At 43.3% G+C, this 20831-nt stretch overlaps 1 protein-coding gene across 9 annotated transcripts; it reads right to left on the minus strand.

The window, feature by feature from the left end:
* Positions 1-2891: 2891 nt before the first annotated feature.
* On the minus strand, positions 2892-20460 carry ikzf1 (IKAROS family zinc finger 1 (Ikaros)). 9 transcript variants are annotated; one of them, XM_071913266.2, is made up of 8 exons: positions 20042-20460; positions 15133-15186; positions 14832-14945; positions 8912-9178; positions 6799-6966; positions 5889-6014; positions 5157-5288; positions 2892-4592 (listed from the first exon to the last, which is right to left on the minus strand). In XM_071913266.2, the coding sequence occupies exons 1-8, from the start codon at positions 20373-20375 to the stop codon at positions 3877-3879; spliced, it is 1911 nt and encodes a 636-aa protein (XP_071769367.1). In that variant the 5' UTR covers positions 20376-20460; the 3' UTR covers positions 2892-3876. The 9 variants fall into 9 exon arrangements, with proteins under 9 accessions (XP_071769367.1, XP_071769370.1, XP_071769366.1 ...); XM_071913269.2 differs by having other exon boundaries at positions 5187-5291; XM_071913265.2 differs by having other exon boundaries at positions 5157-5291.
* Positions 20461-20831: the final 371 nt, after the last annotated feature.

Here is a 20831-nt window from a genome sequence, read left to right on the forward strand (position 1 = left end):
TACAAAGTACAAATAGGTCAGTATGCTCTGTCTGATTTCTCGAATAGTCTATGGAGTTTCCAAGAAGATCATCTTGCATTCCAAAAGGGACGTCCAATCATGTGAAGGCAAAGTCAAGAGGGCAATCAGATGGCCATTTTAAAGGAGAGCTGCTCCTGTGAATTTATTCATGCTTACTGTGATCCTGTCAGGAGAGTCGGCCCGCTGGTTGAAAAACTGTTATGAGAAGTGTCCAAATTAACAAATTTTACAGTAAATATTTGATCACAACCATCCATTAATGGGACACGTGTAAGGAGCGTGAAAAAATGTGGTTTTATCTTCTTCTGTACCTCAAGTAAGGGCATCTGAAAATTGTTGGATCCCACTGCAGCACAATTGGATTTGCTCAACTCTGATTCTTAAAGCGGCGGGGTATTTCAGTCAACTGGCTGAAAAGGGGAAGTGAGATTTGGGATTCTGGCAGGGCCGGAGTTGCTTGGCCACATTATCCCTCTCATGCAAATGCCCTCCCTCCCCCGCCGGGTCCCAGTGAAGCGTGGGGGCTCGGCGCTGGCCGCAGCTGCTTCCCGTTTCTGCCGAATCACACAGCAGCCATCTGGACGCGGCTGTCGCTGCACAACGCTGATGAGCTCCTCCGCCGGGCCCCGCTGAGGCCCTCTCCAGACGGGCCTGGCCCTCTGAGCCCCGGCCCCAGCCTTATGCTCCACTGCCTGATCCTCGCTGTCCCAGCTCTCTGCTGCCTTTTCGCTCCTCTGAGGACCAGCCGGCCGCTCGATCGCTCTCCTGGTCCTGGAACCTGGCAGATCTCGACACGCTGGCCCTCCACACTCACGCACTCCCTCCCCTCTGTGTGTGTGTGTGTGTGTGTGTGTGTGTGTGTGCCGGGTGTGCTAGCATTTACTCCCTTGATGTCACAGTTTTTAACACTGTGGTCTCTGTGCAGACAAATGCCACTGTGGTACTCCATTGTCTGTTTGGCAGCCTTGGTAGATTATAGCTAATATGAAAAAAAGAAGTGTGTCTGCATTGTAAATTATGGAGGTTTAGAACTATAAGAACACTCAAAAAATTATAACTATTTGATGGCAATGTGCCTTTTTACACCTTATTGCAAAATCTTCATGTCGCATTGCATATTCCAACCCCCAATGCAATCAATTTATACTTTATATAAAGTATTTATTTATTCAGCACAAATTAAGTGGTTTGTTTTTCCTAAACTATGTTATTTTTTTCTGCAAAGTATACAAATGCCAGTCACTCACTCTCTCTGGGCTTTTCCTTGACAGGTAGGAGCGAGCAGCCTCTTGAATGACGTCTAAACTTAATTATTTCACAAGGTTTGAGAGTGTGAAATGACATTTCCATATTTCTTTCACTTTTAGAATATTAGAACGTAAAATGGGAGCAAAATGAAACTGAGAGAAACTTTCCATCAACTCCAAGAAACATTTTCCTGAGCTTGGCCCAGATATACTGTGAACAGCCAGTGAATAATAATTATAATGTAGACAATAAAGTATAGTTTGGCAACTGGTTCATACTATCCAGTTAAGATAATAATAATAATACCCTACATTTGAAAATATATACATTTGCTATTAAATATCCATATGTATAAATAAATATGATGATGTGCCTATGTATATATGTATTACAAGTAGCCTTATGTTCATCTGCAATAAAGCAGTTCACAGCTTCCTTCTTATTTACCTTCTGTAAAAGTTCAATAAGTAAATTTCTACCTCCCCTGTAGTGACGTAGAGAGATTTATCTTGGAGCGCCAAAATGGAAAACATTTTATATCATCATTTTATTCACTTCTCAGTTCCTCTGACACATACAAGTTGCCAAATATTTCTCGTAAATGGGAAAGAGATTTAGGTACTGAATATATTGAAGATGATTGGCAGGCGGCTATAGACTTGATCAGATCCACGTTTACATGTAACAGACTGAGGGAGACTCAGTACAAGATTATTCATAGGCTGCATATCACCCCTGTTACCTTGCACAAAATAAATCGTTCCCTTTCTCCCCTATGCATTAAGTGCCATTCTGACAGGGGGATGTATTTCCATTGCTTCTGGGAGTGTAAATTAATTTCCAGTTTCTGGGCATGTATTTCCAAGGTAATTAGTGGGATATTTAAAATAAAGATTAAAAAAGACCCTGGTGCTTTCCTCTTGGGCCTTCCCTTCAGGGAATTGCATCTCCCTGCATCACACTACAAACTTCTTGAGAAGCTCCTTTTAATTGCTCAGAAGTGCATCTTGCACAATTGGATCAAAGACTTCCCGCCACGTGTTACTCTCTGGTACAGAGAGATTTTTAACACCCTCCCCAAAGATTACAGGCTGTCTTAAGAGGAAAAGATGAGCTGTTTTTGAAGGTTTGGTCACCTTTCCTAGATTATTTACCTGCAGACCTGAAGAACTTACTTCTAAGGGGTAGACACTTTTCTGAGTGGAGGACCCCTCTCATAACCCCAATTATGGGACACACAACATGACACGGCTTCTGATGACTGGTTACCCTAAACTTACATATACATACAGTGGACTGGAAACAATATTTTACTTAATTTCATATGATTAATTAACATACTTCTTTAATGCCTATTTAGGTTTAATTCTGTGCCTTTTTTTTATTATTATTAATTAATCTTGTGTAACTATGTCTCTGTGTTTTTGTTGGATGTGTTGTATAGCTGTCTGGGGTGGGGGGGGAGGGGGGGGTTATTATGCACTGTTCTGTGTGATGTGCTGTTCCTTGTTTAAAACTCAATAAAAAGTATTTTAAAAAAAAAAAAAAGCAAATTTCTGCTACTTATTCCTTATTACTGCAATCTCATTTTGATGAAAAAACACATGTGAATACTCGGTGCATATATAAAATATCTTTTATTGATATTTTGCAAGCATAAAACTCCCTTGGACCCTCAAATGGCTCATATTCTGCGAGTAATACAATTCTCAGCCATCAGGTATAAAACAAAGACCAGGAAAACATTTTCTTTTGTCAAACCAAAAATAGCTTCCAGCAGCAGTCATGTTTTTAACTCAAACACATTTAGTACAGTTGAACAGAAAGGGATGCAGTTTTTTAGAACTACTCTACAGACAAAACATTGAACACTGTAATAAATACAAAAACAGACAGGCATGTAATTGTGATATAAATAATAGGAAAGTTGTTACAAATAGAATAACAGGTTTAAAGTTGGTAATGGAATGAATACTAAATGGGTTTGCAGGTTTTCTACATTGATTGTAAAAAATTGTATTGATTGTATTCCATATCCAATATTTATAGGAATTCGCCCACGCTGCAAGCATTTGGAGAAAAGAATCAGAATCCTTTATTAACATTTCAGACAGCTCAGTATAGAGATACTTTAATGTAGAGATGAAAATCTTTTTTTTATTCTAAAACCAGAAAAACAAAATGCTGCTGCCTGGATATCCAAAGGAAGAGACACATTTATACACTTTATACAGGTGGCAACTGTAAATAAATGACTTCAAACCTATAATGTGACAGTACTGAGGCACAGTAACTGTTTTGCCTTCACTGAACAATAATTCAGAAAAAACATGAAGAATTAATTTTCCTCCTGAACATGGCATTTGAAATTGAATGTTGTTTTCTTTCATGAATTAGATGTGTTCTTTTATCTGTGTTCTACAAACATGCATATTTTGTATAAAAAAACCACCACTTTCAGAGATCAACAGTGTATTTTACAATATGTATTTCCATGTATTTATTGAATGTGCATGTGTGTGTGTGTGTGTGTGTGTGTGTGTGTGTGTGTGTGTGTGTGTGTGTGTGTGTGTATGTGTGTGTGTGTGTGTTTTCTGACGCTGCGGCTCAGTAGCGGTGCTCCCCTCTCGTCATGTGGGAGGAGAACTCGTACCGGTCTTGGCTGCGGTGCCCGCAGAGGTTGCACTCGAAGGGGTCTCTGAAGCCGTGGCAGCCCATGTGAATGGTGTACATGACGTGGTCCAGGAAGAGAACGCGGCAGTGTTCGCACCGGTACGCCCTCACCTGCTCGCCGTCGCCCGTCACCACCTTGAAGCCCTCGGAGGCCATCTCTATGCTGGCCCGGATGGCCTCGTACTGCCTCTGCTGCTCCTCCTTCACCAGGGGCAGCACGCCGTTCCGCACCCCCGAGGTGATGTGGTTGGTCAGGTAGATGAGGCCCGACGCCCCCCCGCCGCCGGCCGGCCGGTCCTCGTTATTGCTCTCGGTGTCGGTGGAGTCCTGGCCGCTGTGGCTGGGCGAGCCGTCCTTCTCGCTGGAGGCCGACTTGGACTTGGAGAGCAGCAGCAGGTTCTCGGCGGCGCTGTCCTTGGCCGACAGGACGTTGCCCGGCCCCGCGTGGCCCTCCGACGGGGGCTTGTGCAGCGGGTACATGGAGCCCAGGGTCACGTCGGAGGAGGAGGCCGGGGAGGTCTGCACCAGCGGCCGCAGGGACTCGGCCCCCAGGTAGCTGATGGCGTTGTTGATGGCCTGGTCCATGACGTGAGACTGCATCAGCTCCCCCGCCCCGCCCTCGAAGGACAGGTCCGACAGACGCCTATCACCTGAGGGTCACAGGGGCCAGGGCCATGTGAAGGTCACACTTGATATCACACTTGAGGTCATACTGATGCACTTAACCTACAGCCTGTGACCTCAGCAACTTGATAGAGTACCTGCTGCTCTCTAGCTGTGATTCACTTTAATTAATTAATTAACTTTCTGGTACTGATATTGCTCATTATTACTGAGTATTTCTGTTGCATGGTCTCATATTTGCATTATCCTCAGCCACTTCAGAAAATGTATCTCTCTTCCTGTTTTGCAATATCCTCATTTCTCTCTCTATATCTATAGTCTGTCTATAATATAAAGGATTAAAACAATTAAACACTTTTGTAAATGGTGAAAAATATTTTTTCCTAACACACATTAAAAGGAATATGGCTTAAAAGTAAAAAATGTCCAAAACAAATTAAAGGCACAAATGATGATCAGGTTAAACTGCATGCATTCAGCAGAGGCAGGGTGGCAAAGAAAAATGGAACACTATCTGATATACAACACAGTTCTTCAGTAAAAAGAAATGTCATTGTTGATATACAAAGGAAGCAGACTTCAGCCCTTACCCACAAACTTCTGTGGCATAGTGCTCTTACGTTTAGCTACATTATTAGCTAGTCTGTCTAGCACCAAGGCTCTGTCAGATCCCGTCTGGCTTAAGTCTTCCCTCTGCTCATTCTGGTTGCTTTCTTCCTTTACTACTGGAAAGCAAGACAGAAAAGTAGGTTTCAGAGTCAAAGTATTTAGAATTTGATCTGTTCAAAGTGAGGAATTAGTGTAAGAGGGTCTTGTCTTTCAGTGATAACATATGCCTGAAGGTGCTTTTCTTACAGAGCACAGATCGGACTGTTCTGACACGTGTGAAGCACTTGGTCTATAAATATTTGTTAATGTTCACAGACAGAGTGTAAATGTATTTCTCAGCCTCAGCCCAGCAGTTTATACCCTACATGTAAAGTTTTTTTAATCATGAGTCTATAGTGGGTTCATTTTGTAAATATGAACAATGAAACATTTTTATAGTTGAAATGTGGCAACAAAATTCATGACTATCGCACAGTTATTTAGAATAACTACAGAAGTTCTGCATGAGCCAGCGTCCATCAGAAAAAAAACAAACACTATATTTACTTTAAATATAAATGAGATGAATTTAGCCTGACCTGTTGGAGCATTTTGTAATTGCAACATTGTCGACACGGTAGACTGACACTGCATGCATAGCGAGTCCTGCGCTCAGGGTAAAGTAGGTCATCAGAGTGGGTGGAGGTGAAGTGTGCGTCCCGTGAGGCACCAACCTGTATAGATGCTGTTCTGCAGCCCCATGCACTGGAGGTAGTTGTGACACCGCTCCTTGTGCTCCTCCAGAGAGCTGCGCTGCTTGTAACTCCGCCCACAATAAGCACACTTGTGGGGTTTTCCAACTGCAACAAATAATGTTACATCAGTCAACAGAGCAGTATGATGCACCATGTAACAGCTAATCATAAAGTTTTAATCCATGACATTTTTATAGAAATAAATGTCTCTTTTGCTACTCTCTATTGCTGACTGAACACAATAGTGATTCAACCTGAAGCCAGTTCATGAAAGCTTTTGCATTTGCAGTTCTAAATATCTGGTGTCTAGTAGGTCTTTTCTGGGAAAAAGTATCTGACACACAGGAAGTGATGCGTTTTATGTTTCCGGTTTGTTTGTAATAAATAGAAGAAGAACTGGGTAGTTAGCATGAGCAGTGATAGCCACCATGTCTGAACAGACAAAGAAAAGAGCGCCACCTACAGAAACTCAAACTGCATCAACAGAAAATCCAAGGAAAAAGACGTCACAGTACTGGACACACTGTTTGATTGACAGGTGATCTCTGGGAAGTGCGGTGCAGAAACACCACAGCAACGAGCGCTGAGATGTGCAAAGATGTCATCAAAATAAAAATAAAAATCTCTTGGATTACCACTTTAATATTCAATAAATACAATATTTAGAGCAGGCTTTGTAAGTGTCCTGTTTTCACTCAAACATGTCATCAACAGAAACTTCTGCAAAGCATTTGCAAATAAAGTGACACCCATATCTACACCCTGTCTACTTCCCCTTGGCTCCTATACAGTGCAAAGGAAGTAATGCCATGCATACACTCTTCAATCCAGAGTTCCTAACACTACCATGAGTGCATGTGTTTTTTAGCCTGGGTGACACCATGCTCACCAGAGTGGGTGCGCAAATGACCGGTGAGGGCGTCCCTCCTGCGGCAGGCGTAGCTGCACAGGTGACACTTGAAGGGTTTCTCCCCCGAGTGGAGCTTGATGTGACGCAGCAGGTTGCCCTTCTGGGTGAAAGAGGCACCGCACTGGCTGCACTGGAAAGGACGTTCTCCTGAGGACAAGAACACACAACACACACACACACACACACACGTCACTGTAAAGGAGCAGGAAAACACTTAATATAAGCAGTATCACAGGCTGTAAAGGCTATTTGGACAGTTAGATTATAATGAATATGAACAAAACTGATGATCTAAAGTGTGCTGTGCATTAAGACAGGTAATGCAAACAATGCTGTGCAACACATACATACAATTGTTTTGAATGGGATGGGAACACTTGAAGAAATCCTGAAGCTGTACTACACTACCTCATTTTATTTAAGTATAAATTATTTTCTTACTGGCACCCAATTTTTATTTTGTTGTACATGAATCCTATCAAGCAGTGTGATAGTTTATCAGTATGAATGCTAAGGTTCTTCATCGCACTACATTCCCTTAAGCTCACGATCCCACTGACAACATAAAAGCAACAACAGCGCAAAGCCTTTGTTTTAATTTTACTATGCGGATGGAGAAAAAAAAAGCGGGCCCCGTGAATGTGGGGTCACCGCACTACAAGAGATCCCAAGCGCCAGAACAAGGCGGATGATGGCGCGACTCCGGGGTGGGGAGCGATCCGGCAGCCTGGGAGGGTTTCACAGCAGAGTGACACTCCGTCTCTCCCTGCTCCCCCTGCCCCACCGGCTGCCGGCGCTCTGATCGAACAAGAGCCTTTCAGACTCAGCCTGCCAGTTCCGTAATGCACCATTGCCTAGGTCAATTTGATCTGAAAATCTCATTTTTTCCTCTTCTTCGTCTCTAAAATAAGAGCGGCACATCACAATGCAAATTCAGCCTCATTTGAATAAAGCGAAGGAAACACTTTGTGTTGAGAGCCAGTCTTCCTGATCAGCGCTTCTGGAATAAACCAATATCCAGCCTCTCCGAGTGTTGTGGCATTCTGTGAGAACGTTTTAATATGGCTTTTTTTTTTCAAAGGCCCCCCATAAAATAAGAGTCACCAGTGAAGCAGCAAAAATATATAAAAAAGGAAACTCATTAAAAATGCATTTCAGGAGCAAAGACTCACCACAGAATATTTTCGATTTAAATAGGAGGCACTTCATTATATCTTTTATTGTACATTCTTTTGCATTTACATTAGTCTAGTGTTCCTTTCTTCCATTTTGGGTTTCATTAGTTTCTAAAGCTTGACAGTTAAGTGCCTTTTTCAAAAATGTTCCCCACCACTGGTTTGGGTTCATTACAATAGAATATCAATTTTGAAATTTGAAAAACTTTTAATAGTCAGATAATTGTCATTTCATGGAGATCCCATTTAATTGCGGCAGAGATCCTGTTTCTCGACTAAGGGCATGTTTTTTCGGACCGAGTTTGTCTCTTCTACTTTATCACACAACAATTTGATCAGCTACTGTTGCTTGTCGTGTGGTAATTCAAAATCATTTAGAGAACAATAATAATTGCTAATGGTATTCTCAAAGTCTATTTCACGCACCATAGAGAGGTCTATATACAGCCAATTGCATTGGATGCCAATACAACTACAGCTCAGTGTAAGTATAAACTCTAAAGTTTGGGTTTATTTCTAAGAATCCATTACTACTGGTGTGTATGCAGGCTTTACTACAAAGAAGATATGGTTATAGTTGGGTATACACTGCTGATTCTGCTTGTGTCAATGCCAAAGAAATAGCAGTAGACAACCATCTTGATGAAGTGAAATCGCTGCAATGTCTAGTTTTAATCACCTTAAACTTAACATGAGGTGTGTAACTTGGGGAAAGCCTTTTAAGGAGTTACACCAAAGACAAAAATAGATCAAAGAAGCTACGGAAAAGCTGTAAAAATGGCTGAAGGGGAGGAGCCACAGCAGACCCCCAGCTTTCTCAGCCGCTTCTAAACCCCTCAGAGCCTCATCCCTCCATCATTGCTAACAGTGAACATGGGTGCAAAGGTTAAGGGCAAGAAGTATCGCAGGTGGCTTACCAGTGTGGCTTCGCTTGTGCACCATCAGCACATTGGGGCCAATGCAAACTATCCCGCAGATATCGCACTTGAGCTTCCCGTTGGGCAGCCGGATACCGCCGGCCGAGGAGAAGGCCTTGGCGTCGGGGCTCGGTTGTGAGCCGTTCACTTTGGCCCCCGAGGCATCGATCACGCGCAAGTCTTCCGCGCACTCCTCCTCCTCGCCATTCATCTCACAGGCCAGCCCATTCTCCTCATCACTGCGAGCCTCAACTTTAATGTTACAGGCTGGAAAAGAGGGCAGGGGGGCCACGGTTTAGAATACGAGCATTGGTTCTCTTGTTATAGGTTACAATGCTGCTACATGTGAATTTGTGAAATGCTTTGGGAACCTGGGTGTGCCTCTCTTTCAGTTTGCTTGACTTATTGGTGAGCTCCAAGTGTAATGTGACTGAACCTTAAAAATCCACATGATGACAATGTGCCAATTTCTGTATTTATCTATGGATTAGTCACTGTATACATGTGCTTCTGTTCATTCCCTCTTGATGTGCTGCCACTATCAGGGGAGAACCTGCATGTATTAGCATTGCAATCACCTTGTAATATCACTACAACTACAAAGGCTTTGTAATGACATATTTACTTAAATAGACAATAAGACAGTTTCATGTGCTATACATCAAAACTGCAACACTTCCCCTGATATTTCATGTGTTTTTGTGTGACTTCAGTCTGAGCAAGGTCAACAAAGATATTAGATAAGATCACTGCACACACATCAAATATCAAACAGCCAGCCTGCATGTTTAAACTGTAGACTTTGAATGCAATTCGACAAGCTCATTTTGGTGCTTTCCAATGCAAAAGTGTGTGTGTTAAGGATACAGAGGTGCAGAGTGTGTCTTTGGGTTGAAGATGTCGGCGATGGGATGAGGAAACGCACAGAGCATCTCACACCATCACACTTTTGTAAAACAAATGACAGCAAGATAAACAGGAAACAGAGACACAGGAAACAGTGTGAAACTAGGGACGGCAGCGGTGTATATCAGCGCAAAAGAGTACGGTGAACACACGCACACACACACACAAAAACACACGCCTTTTCACTATCTTGTGCATTTTAAAGGGTCTTAATTTCCCTAATTCTTTAAATTTGCAGCTTTTTAGAGCACCTGAAGTAAATACTGCATGATTAATAAATGATATCTATTATCTGTGGAGCTATTATAAAAACTCTTTCATCTGTGTTTGATTGCTTATGTTCCCAGTTTCATCTGAATAGAGAAGTGGCCTGCGTGTCAAACTGTCAGCTCCCTCTTTTCCCACCAGGGAACTTCAGAAACGTTTAGAAATGTCTATAACCGAACCCGAAATCTTGCAAGTCCCACAACTACGAGCCTGTGGTTTGCATGTCACGGTGGCAGCCCGATTTCCCCATGCCTCTACCTCTGTTTGTACAGCCGAAGAGGAAGAAGTGGAAATCATGAAATATAGGAATCTATGGAAAAGGGGAAGCTTCAGAAAGAGGGCCTGTCTAACCGAAATACCAAGAATTATGGAGAAGTGACAGAAAGGGAAGCACAGGCAAGGAATTGTAAAACAGCCTGTAACTGAAACAGGCGTTTTGCGGGAGGCTTGTTTTCACTGTCGCTGTGGGGAACATATCTCCCATAATGCATCATTCACTCAGACAGCAGGGGGGGGGAACACAAATGTGAGAACTAATGGCATGGGATCACAAGATGCTCATGATCGCTTTTTCAGACTGAATTCACCTAATCAGATCGGCCATTCCAGCACAGTTCTATCACAGGTTTATTTGCTCTTGCATAAACAACAATGTGTTCGTCTACTGACTGTTGACATTTGTTGGATAAACTCTTGTGTCTTTCTGCTGAGCAGATGAGATAAGAGAAACACCAGCCATGTGTCAATAGTACTCAGGCTGCGCTGCAGAAGTGACACAGCAAACACTAGGGGAAGGGAAGGCCATGCTTCACACTATACAGAATGTAGTAGGGACATCTTCCTGGTATTGAGTTGCAGCCCTTTTTGCACAATCCACATCTCAGTTGTGTCAAAGCTTCAAAATCCTTCTCTAACTCGACTGCTTCTCTTCATCTACATCTCCTCCTTTGAGATTGGTATAGATTTATTTTACCTGGATTCTCCTCATAAGTGTACAGTGTTGCTAAAATTCAGTTAGGGTGAGAATTCTGGCCATTCAGAGTCATGGCCAGAATTTTGTATAAACTTGTGACAAATCAGACTATCACTGACCCATTTACATGCAAATCAAAAATGTGATTATAATGCAGCGAAGACAATAAGGCAAGTAAGGAAGGACGCATGTAAACACCATACTCTGATTATGTTAATGCCATTATGCTCTTAGTCGAATAAAGCGTAATCACAGTGACATATGTGGAGCGCTCCAATTGTATTTGCATTAATAGACAGCAGTTAGGTCCCATTTCAACTTGAACAGCGGTCAAGTTGCGCGTGAGTCCAGCTCATGGTGTTATGTGGAGGTCGAGGGGAAGTGGACTGGCAGGAGTCGACACTTTTTGGAGTTTGGAAAAGAAAGAGTTTATGGTACGCGTGTTGCAAGACATGGATGTGATGCTGTTTTTAGAGGGGTTTAGCAATAAAATCTCTGATTTACACAGTTCTCCCTGGATAATCAAAAAAAACAAGTGCACTCATGTAAATGGGATTGTTATGGGCACATGTCAAATTATGGTATCATGTAAACGGCTATCAGAACCCTATCAGACTATTGCCTTAGTCACAGTATTGGCAATAGTCACATTAGTGTACAGGTGTGTACCATATAGGTAGTCTAACTAGTCTAACCTAGATGAATGCTGATTTTGGGAAATTGGTTGATTGGAGTAAAAAACTCCCTAATCACAATCTTGTATAACTAAAAATACTTTATGTTTATCCCTATGTACTGCAGGTTTTAGTCTCTCCAGAGAAAGTGAATGGGCCTGAGGCTTTTAATGTAACAGTGAGGCTGTTCGGTCTGACTGGACTGATCATCAGTTGGGTGTTGTGTGACCCTGCAATGTTATAGCTGAACTAGGCAGAGGGAACCATGACTGCTGGGCTGCAGCTTCTCAGGGATATGGGGAAGTTGTGACTAAATCGGGAGTAGGAAGAAGAGCTTTTACTTTATATCATGTTTGTCACGGTCACACATCCTGATTTGCTCGTTTTGGGAAGCAAGTGTCAGATCGCATAGAGGACAAACAAAACGGTTGCAATAAAATGGCTTGATGTTGGTCTGAATATTATCCTCAGATTATAGATAATAGGGTAACTATTAACCTAGCAGTATATGGCACAGTGTAGCCAAAAGGCAACAAATATTGAGATAACAGCAAATGTTAGATATAGCAAATATAGCACTGATTAAGACAAGCAGTTTTGGCACAAGAGGAGGAAATTAGCAGGAGGTAGACGACAGTTAGGAGGCGAGGTAGCATGTTTGTTAGTTGTTGTCTGCAGTGTGGAAATACAGGGAGCCTGGTGGAGGTTCCTGTTCGAGGGCTGCGCTGCTCTCACTGCCTGAAAATAGCCCAGTGTGCAAGGTAGTGGAACCACATGTGTTAAACCACGGCAGCAACACACCCGACACAACTCGCACTCGATAAGGAACACCAAAAAAAAAAACAGAGTCTGCTTTTCCCCCCCTCGCACTGTGTGTGTGTGTTGTTTTTTTTTTAAACTTATTGCCTCCACGTTTTCGGGAACTTGGCAGCTTTTAGCTTTCATGTCTCCGAATGGCGCCTTCTGATTCATTCAAAGTGAAAGAGAAATCGTTTCATGTCATGACGGGTCATTTTAACCCCCCATGTGACTTCATCCGTGTTCAACACTTGGGTAAAATGATTCTTAATGCTTATTTTAACTGGCTTGGAGTGTCAAATGGGCGGTTTAAGCTACACAAGACAATACAATAAGCATCAGTAGGTTTAGACAATCACACCATAGAATAATATGGAATAAGAAACAATAAAACCTACTTTCTGTCTGAAGTGTGAATTTCTAATTTTATTCTTTCAAAGATGGCAATCCCTAACTGCGAGGACTTATCTGGAACAGGAAACAACCTGGCTTTGAGGTTTTCGAGCTCTCGATACTTTGAGGTCCCGTGTCCCACATATAGTCCCTCTGCTTTTTGCCCTTTTCACGACAGAAGCCCGAGCAGCACATGATCCTGCCTGATAATTACAACTCACATTTGGGCTTTATCAGAGAGCCAGCGATGCATAGATATACCAGACACTTCCCTTCTCTCTCTCTCTCTCTCTCTCTCTCTGTCCCCATGTACACACACATACACACACAAAGGTGATCGTATCTATAGGAAACGGACAGAAACACATGTACATGCAGTCACGCATCCACACACACATGCATCGACTCTGTCAGCCCTGCCCCTTTTCTCTCTCAAACTTGCTTTAGAACCTATTCCTTGCCCCCAATGAAAGTCGATAAAACATTTAAGGAATTTCCCCTTTGACTATTTCCCTTTTTTTTCTCCAGATCATACTAGATTTCCATCAATCGACTGAGATCAGATGAACACTGTCACATAAAAGCGTGTTGTTATGTACGATGAGGGCCAGCGAGGCTGCACACACGCTGACTAACTTGTTCGAACAGTGTTACGGCTGAATTAGATGCCGTGTTCAGAGATCCTTGCGTGCGTTGAGATCTGTGCATGACAGCTCGACAGTTGTAAAGTCACAGCAAGAGCGTGTGTGAGTAAGCGTGTGTGTGAGTGTGTGTGTGTGTGTGTGTGTGTGTGCAGGTGTGTGACCTATGTGGCGTGGTGATGCGCTGCGCTGATCTGTGAGCTTGGCTCTGTTCCCGAACACTTTATCTCCAGGAGTGTTGAAACTGTCTGATGGCTGAAGTTCTTCTTAGGAAACTCTTACACATCCTATTTCAGTTTCCCCTCGCATCTTATTTCTGACTATCTGCAGCTGACTAGCTTCAAAGCGCTCGGCGGCGAATCTTTACCGTTATCTGGATGAGTGGAAAAACACTGACACATGGAATCATTTTCATAATGTTCAGTGTACAGCTTCAAAATCCTTCTTTTATTTACATCTCCTCCTTTGTGATTGGTATAAATTTAATCATGGAAATCAATAAGGGATAATGGCTTTTACCTGGATTCTCCTCATCAGTGTATTTCATGAAATTAAGTGTCATATAAACTAACAAAACTATATCATATGAGCGCTGTGTGTCACATCTGATTCATCTTGCTGTCATGTAAAACCAATTAGCTTTTAATGAACCGTAATGACTCCAAACCTCCATCTTAAAACATCTCCTGCTTTCTGACATGCCACCCAAGTGAAGAGAGTGGAGATAACTATCCGCCACAGATGGGATGTTTCATCCTCGTTTTCACCATGATATTCCCTGGCTGGATGTTCACATGCTCAAAATCAAGGCCACATTAGCAATTCCTTAAGATTCTGCTTATTAATGACATGCCATGGATCAAAGAGCTTATTTTTTTTTTTTTACCTTTTCTGCCAATGACCTAAATGTGCCTCTTTGCAGCTGTAAATTAATTTTTCCTAGGGATTTGGAACACCGAATATCTCCCGCTGCATGTGCGTGGGATTAAGTTATTAAAACATTACTATGCTTTTTTTATTTGATAGTATACTTTTGATGCTGGCATTACTTTCATTTTGCCATTTTACTCTGATTTGGATGCTTTGGGAATGTATTCATTTTTGTTGCTTCATGGGAGACACTCAAACTGGGGATTTTAGTTGACGAATTTATATGTAGCAATGGCACAGTCTGTGTATTTGTTGATTTACTCTTCACTTGCACAAGCATTCATGATGTTCTGATTGGCTGTAGGTGCGTTTGGAAATGCTCCCCCAGCCCCCCATACCTTTGTCCCCTCTGTTGTTCTGCTGGTGGGCGGAGCCGGCTGACAGGTCCTCCGGGACGGCCATGGGCTCCTCCGCCTCCTCAGACGTGTCGTTGGCAGGGGGGCTGTCCCTGCCTGGGGAGACACACACCAGCAAACACCCATCACTCACCTCGCCAAAACCCCCCCCCCCCCCCCCTCAACATGTCCCATTCAGGACCACCAAAATTACCTGAGAGAGAGAGAGAGAGGCTGTTTTGGGGCCTATTGTATCTACTTTCTGCCCTGTAAGAGCTCAATCATGCAGTGGCGGGTCTTTTACCTGGCATCTGGGCCATCTCCTGGGCCTCCTCTGTCTCCATTCGGTGCAGGTATTCTAATGGGACAGAGACGGAGATGGAGATGTGTGTAAGTTTAATCAAGAGCAGGCCGGGGAAACAACATTATAAAACGCCGGAGCAGAGTAAAGGGCGTCCTCTCCCCGCGCGACTCCGTCACCCCGGCGAGATCGCTCTTGTCAGCGCCGCAGACGCGCCACTGTCCCCCACATTACATTACAAAGAATTACAGACATTTTCATTACGAGTCTGACAGAGAGAGACTGAGCCCTTGGAGAGCGGCTGGGGCTTCCGTCTGATGGGCCTTACCGGTGTAGCGGGGTGCGGGGGTGGGGGTTGGGGGGGGTGGCGGTTTGCTTTCAGACCGCATTTGTTATTTATTGTTAATTTCCTGCCACGTAATCATCCAAAAATGCAAACTGACTGCCGCAAAATTAAGCAGAAAATTAACTGGCCCCCGGGTCAGCGGGGATGCGGGCGTCCGCCGTGCCCAGCTGATCGGCGCTCGTGTTCTCTCTAATTTACTGAGCATGCATCGCTGAGCCCGCGGCCCGAGCACAGACGCATGCGAGGCACAATCAGAGACAAAGAGAGAGAGGAGGAGAGAGGGGGAGAGAAAGAGAGAGAGAGAGAGAGAGAGAGAGAGAGAGAGGGCCTCTGAGGCAGGGAGAAAAATAATAGAGGCAGAGAGGTAGATAGCAACGTGAGGGCACAAAGTCAGAAAGTCAGGAAGAGCAAGTGCATCAGGAAGGTGGAGAGAGTGAGAGAGAGAGAGAGAGAGAAAAGGAGAGAGACAGAAAAAGGAGCGAGCCAAAAAGACAGAGAAGTTGTTTTTTTGGGGGGTTTTTTTCTTTGAGTCCCATATTTTGTTTTTTTGTTGTTTGAGTCCAGAAGCCTTCCTCTGGCCAGGGCTGCATATCTGAGGAGTCACCAGTGCACGTGGCCCCATTAATAATGGATGGCCCTCAAGCCTGCAGCAGATGGGCCCGACAGCCTCGGCCCCCGGCTCCTGCCACTTCAAGAAACCCTCGGCGGGGGCCCGCTCGCCCCGGTCCAAGCAGCCACACAGGGAGAAGTGAAGCTCCCGAAAATAGCGAAGCGAGCCCGAGGGAGAAGGGGAACCTAGGCCTTCCTGTTTTACTGACAGATGGCTCCACACATTTGGAACAAATAGTGGGAAGCGGCCGGTGGCGCTCTGTCGCAACGCGCAGTGTACTGCTAGCGGAGTGGCGACTCGAGGCGGGGAGCTCCGACGGCCGCAGACGCCCAGGATGCAAGAGTGTGAGGGGGGGGGGGTGGAGGGGGGGCAAAGGTCACTGGTGCAGATGATTGTTGCGTGTTACTGTGCCGAAACTACCGCCGTTCTTAAGCATCTGGAGTTTTTGGAGGTGTGTGTGTGTGGGGGGGTATTCTCATGTGCCCTTTTTTCTGGGCAGATGGTGAGAGGGGAAATACGGATGTGTTGGCGAGGGGGCGGGGGGGCGGGCGGGGGGGGGTCTTCGACAGAAATAAAAAAAAAAAAAATGAATTCCTACGTTCAACCACAACCCACTTGTGTAGGCATGCGGAAAGTAAGGTGCACAGAGACGATTCAGGAAGTAGTTTGTTCGAGCGTAGAGTGACGCTACTTTCACTCTGTTCTTATTTTCCATGTTACACAAGTTTTTGACACTACTTAGGAAACTTTTCCCATTGTGTTTTTTAGGTGTGCCCTAATCTTTAGATTCCTTTGATGATTTTGTCACTAGTTGTTGTCACTATTTAGGATTTTTTTCCCCATATTGCTTTTATAGGGTTAGGTTCAGATATCTTTAGATATATTTGATAATTTTGTGCTGGTCCAAACTGGAATTTTTAAACACACTTTTCTGACAAAGGCAGATGCTGTTTTGTCATGCAATCAGCCTGTCAACAGTGTCACTTTTTTTTTTTTACTTTTTCTTCATTTCATCTCATCAAAATTAAACTCAAATGCTGAAATGCTGTCCAGGTCCAGGATGTAACCATGAGGGGAAGTGGGGGCGATGTGTCAGAGCGACTAACTGGGGGCCGGTGGAATCTTTCACCCAGTTCACCCAGCTCAGTTACAGCGAAGGGTACGGGAGTCTGCAGGACTGGAAAAGTTTTGGTCTTAGTGGGTTGAGTTGGGTCGAGTGAGGAGAGGCAGGAAGAGGCTTGTGGGTTGACAAAATTCTCAGTCCTCCTCCCGCTTGTGTGTATACGTGTGTGTGTGTGTGTGTGGCTGGTGGTGGGGTGGGGGGAGGGGGGAGTAGAGGCGTCTGCACATAGCGGGGTGCAAAGCTACACCAGGGAGCAGGGTGGAGATGAGAAACAGCCAAACCGTTAACAGATACTGAGGACCACACCAGCAAAGTTTGGATATCGGGGGGGAAGCTCTACTCTGTTTTATGTACAACACACATAATGAAGGTTTAGGAGAAATAGTAAAATTTTGGAATACATGAACCAAACACCCATGAATGAATGTGGGAATTCACAGAAAAATAAATAAATGGAGGCAACAAAAAGTGACACAAGGCCTCCAGTGTATCAGTTTGAATTATGAAGCTGCCTACTGTATATGCGGTCCTACTGTATATGTCAAATATTTGGATGGTGTCTGTTACCTGTATTGTAATATAAGTAAATAAATATAAATCAAATATAACTGGGATTCAAAGCCACAGAGGCCCACATGAAATATATATATAGACCTATATGATTTTTTTTACATCTTATATTGTAATTACAGTTGTTCTCTACAATAAAACACATTATTATAGCATTCAGAATATATCAATGACAGTGTTATATCATCAATATTGGAATGTGATCACGGTTACATTGGACATACAGCCACATTAACCCCAGTGTTGACCTTATTATGATTACAAGCAAATAATATGAATCATAATTCAAATTATTGTTTTACACATACAAGCCCTGGAATATAAAGTTCCAGGTTTAGCCGTTACAAAGTCGACTTACTGACAATCCATCACATAAGTGAATTAATTATTTTCAGTCACAGCCCATCAGCTTATGAGAAATAATAAACCTGTGGGTGCTTCCTTATCAGCCATTAGGGAAAGACATTGTCCTACAGCACCATGTAATGTGATGCATGGTCACCTTTGTTCAATTCGGATAAATATGCATATTGAGATTCTCATCAGTAATTCATGAAATGTATGGGTGTAAGTGGGTCGATAGTGTTAGTGCGGATGTGTTCTGGGAGCCTATTGTGGGGGTGAGGGTGAGAGTAAAAGGTGCGCTGAGAAGAAGTTTCCTTCATTTGCATCTGACACACTTCACTACTCTGCTATTCAGACAGTACAATCATTTTAATAACTGTCTGTCTTCCTCTGCCTCCTCCTACTTCTGTTTCTACTGACAAGAAAGATGAGGCATCTGCAGACATGTTTGCAGCATTTTTCAGCACTTCTCTTTCCAACTCAGCTATGAAAAAAAAAGTCCTATTTTCGCAGGTATTGGGTTCATTTCAAAGTTGATCTAATATCAAACAGATTTTTCATACATCTTCCGCCGAAGTGCTAGTTTTTGTGAAGTTTTTGTATTTAAGTCAGATTTGTGTGAGATTACAGGATTATCAACTTCCCTTAAATGCTGCAAACTGATGCAAAATAACATTTTTAAGTTGAAATAAACTCCAAATACACATTCATATATGCTAAAAAATAATACAACACCAACCTGCTTTCTAATGGAATACAATCCGATATTTAAGATTTGATCAAATTAATGACAACTCACTGCTTGAATGCTTTGCATCACTGAAAAGCCACTTTAATTACAAAATTATAAATGCTTAAATTGTAGGCTAATTTAACCAAAAGCAGGCAGTGGACAGTCGGGTGTATTTTGCAGAGACTGAACTTCTACAGCAGGAACTTTGGGTTTTGAAACGTGTTAAAGAGAGAACACCCTGCGACCTTATTTCCTCAAATGTTTCAGAGTGAATCCATTTCTTTTTGTATGGGTGTTGCTGAACAACTTTCCACCTCAGTGTCAGCAGTGTAAAAAGTTTCACGAGTCCTGCCTACAAATGTGTTTTTTTTTCTCCCTCCACACATGACTTTATATTGAGACTGTGGTGCGAACAGATAGGTATTCCTTAACGGCATGGTAAAAATGTCAGGTTTATTGGTTATCGATTCATTTGAGACATATTTAAGTATAGCATTTGTCTGCGTGCTTATTTCCTGTTTAAGTTGCGTTAGAGGATCTTTTCACTTTTGTTTTAGGCCTCCGGCAAATTTGTACAGAGCGATTCGAAGATATTGACTCCCACCTTGTTTTTGAAAACGTGGGTTTTTAATATTGTTGTAAACTTCAGATAGAAGCACTTCGGGTGCGCGCATCAGTTGCAACAGGTGCTATGGCAAGAGAGTAAAAAACGATGAAACGGGTTAAAAATGAGTTGAGGAATTTATTATGTAGGCTCGTTTAGAAATAGGATCATTTCAAAGAAATCTCTATGTGCGAGAAATAAATATTCCTACATTTCCAAAAAAAAAAAAAAAAAAAAAAAGACGCATGGAAAATTGGGAACGTTCCACTATATTTTCCATAAAATGCTGGCTATTTAATAACAAAAAAACGGGAACTAATTGAATCTGTCTTTCTTTAGATATTAAAAAAAAAATAGTCCCGGGTGTTTAATCCGTTATATGTCGGCTACCAGTAGAGAATTACGCACCCAGCAGGATCTGATGCTGTGGCGCACCTGCACCGAAACTAAGGACAGTGTTTTCCAGTCAGGGGCAAATCCTCTATTCTGAAGTATAAACGCGCGTGTGGCGCAAACCAAAGCCCTTAACCCACAATTTAGAAGCGGTGCCCAGCTGAAAAGCGCGGTGGAAGTCACTTTACCTGCTATTCCTTGAGTTTGCAGTATGAAGTTCTTCCAACTCTCCCCGGCTCCATGTGCAGAAGGTCGCAGCGCCGCGGCGGCCCCATGGAGCTGCGCCCTGGGTCCCTCCCCTCTCCACTGCACTTCCTCGTTCCAGCCCAACATGTCTATGTCTCTGTGCTCGACTGAGGCATTTTGCTTGCTTTTATCCACAGGCCGAGTCTGCGGCGGGGAGTCGAGGCACCAAGCCCTTGGCACTTGCTTTGTACCGTGCCAATAAAAGCTGACACCCAGTAGACCATTACTGGCAGCCATGCATGAGATGGGATGAGGCGCGCAAGGAGAGTGGACCATTCATTGTTTATTTATTTCATTCTCGCGGAGGAGGCGGATGGGGGGGACTCCTCACTTGCATATTGGGCAGCTCCCCTTCTGTCACCTGTTCTGGCACGCTGAAGCAGTCCATGAAATTAACACAACTGTTTGCTTTCCTATATAATGAGATTTTTTTTTTCTCTTTTTTCTTTTGGTGCACTTTGCTGCTCTCTCTCCAGTGCAGCTCCCTCTTAGTGTAACAGCCTCTTATACCTTATCACAGGTATCCAGCATCACGGTTATGTCTGAACCATAAGTATAGAGGCTTTTTCATTTTATTCTTTGTTACTTTCTGTTTTGGGATGCCTGTGCACTGGCTGCTCTCCTCACTGTGCCACTGGCAGGGTCCTGGAGTCACTGCTCACATGTTCCTTTACAGGAAAAAGGTGATCATGCAAATGTGTTACTGTAGATGGACAGCCATGCATTACATTC

Source organism: Centroberyx gerrardi, chromosome 15 (genome assembly GCF_048128805.1).
Source record: "Centroberyx gerrardi isolate f3 chromosome 15, fCenGer3.hap1.cur.20231027, whole genome shotgun sequence".
Classification (NCBI taxonomy): Eukaryota; Metazoa; Chordata; class Actinopteri; order Beryciformes; family Berycidae; genus Centroberyx; species Centroberyx gerrardi.

Bases quoted from the DNA above. Each gene is read 5' to 3' on its own strand.
- ikzf1 (XM_071913265.2), bottom strand. From the start codon at position 20,375: ATGGTCCACTCTCCTTGCGCGCCTCATCCCATCTCATGCATGGCTGCC. The intron at 14,946-15,132 runs GTAAAAGACCCG...GTGTCTCCCCAG, and splicing joins GGAGATGGCCCAGATGCCAG to GCAGGGACAGCCCCCCTGCC. The intron at 5,292-5,888 runs GTTGGTGCCTCA...CTTGCTTTCCAG, and splicing joins GCAGAACAGCATCTATACAG to TAGTAAAGGAAGAAAGCAAC.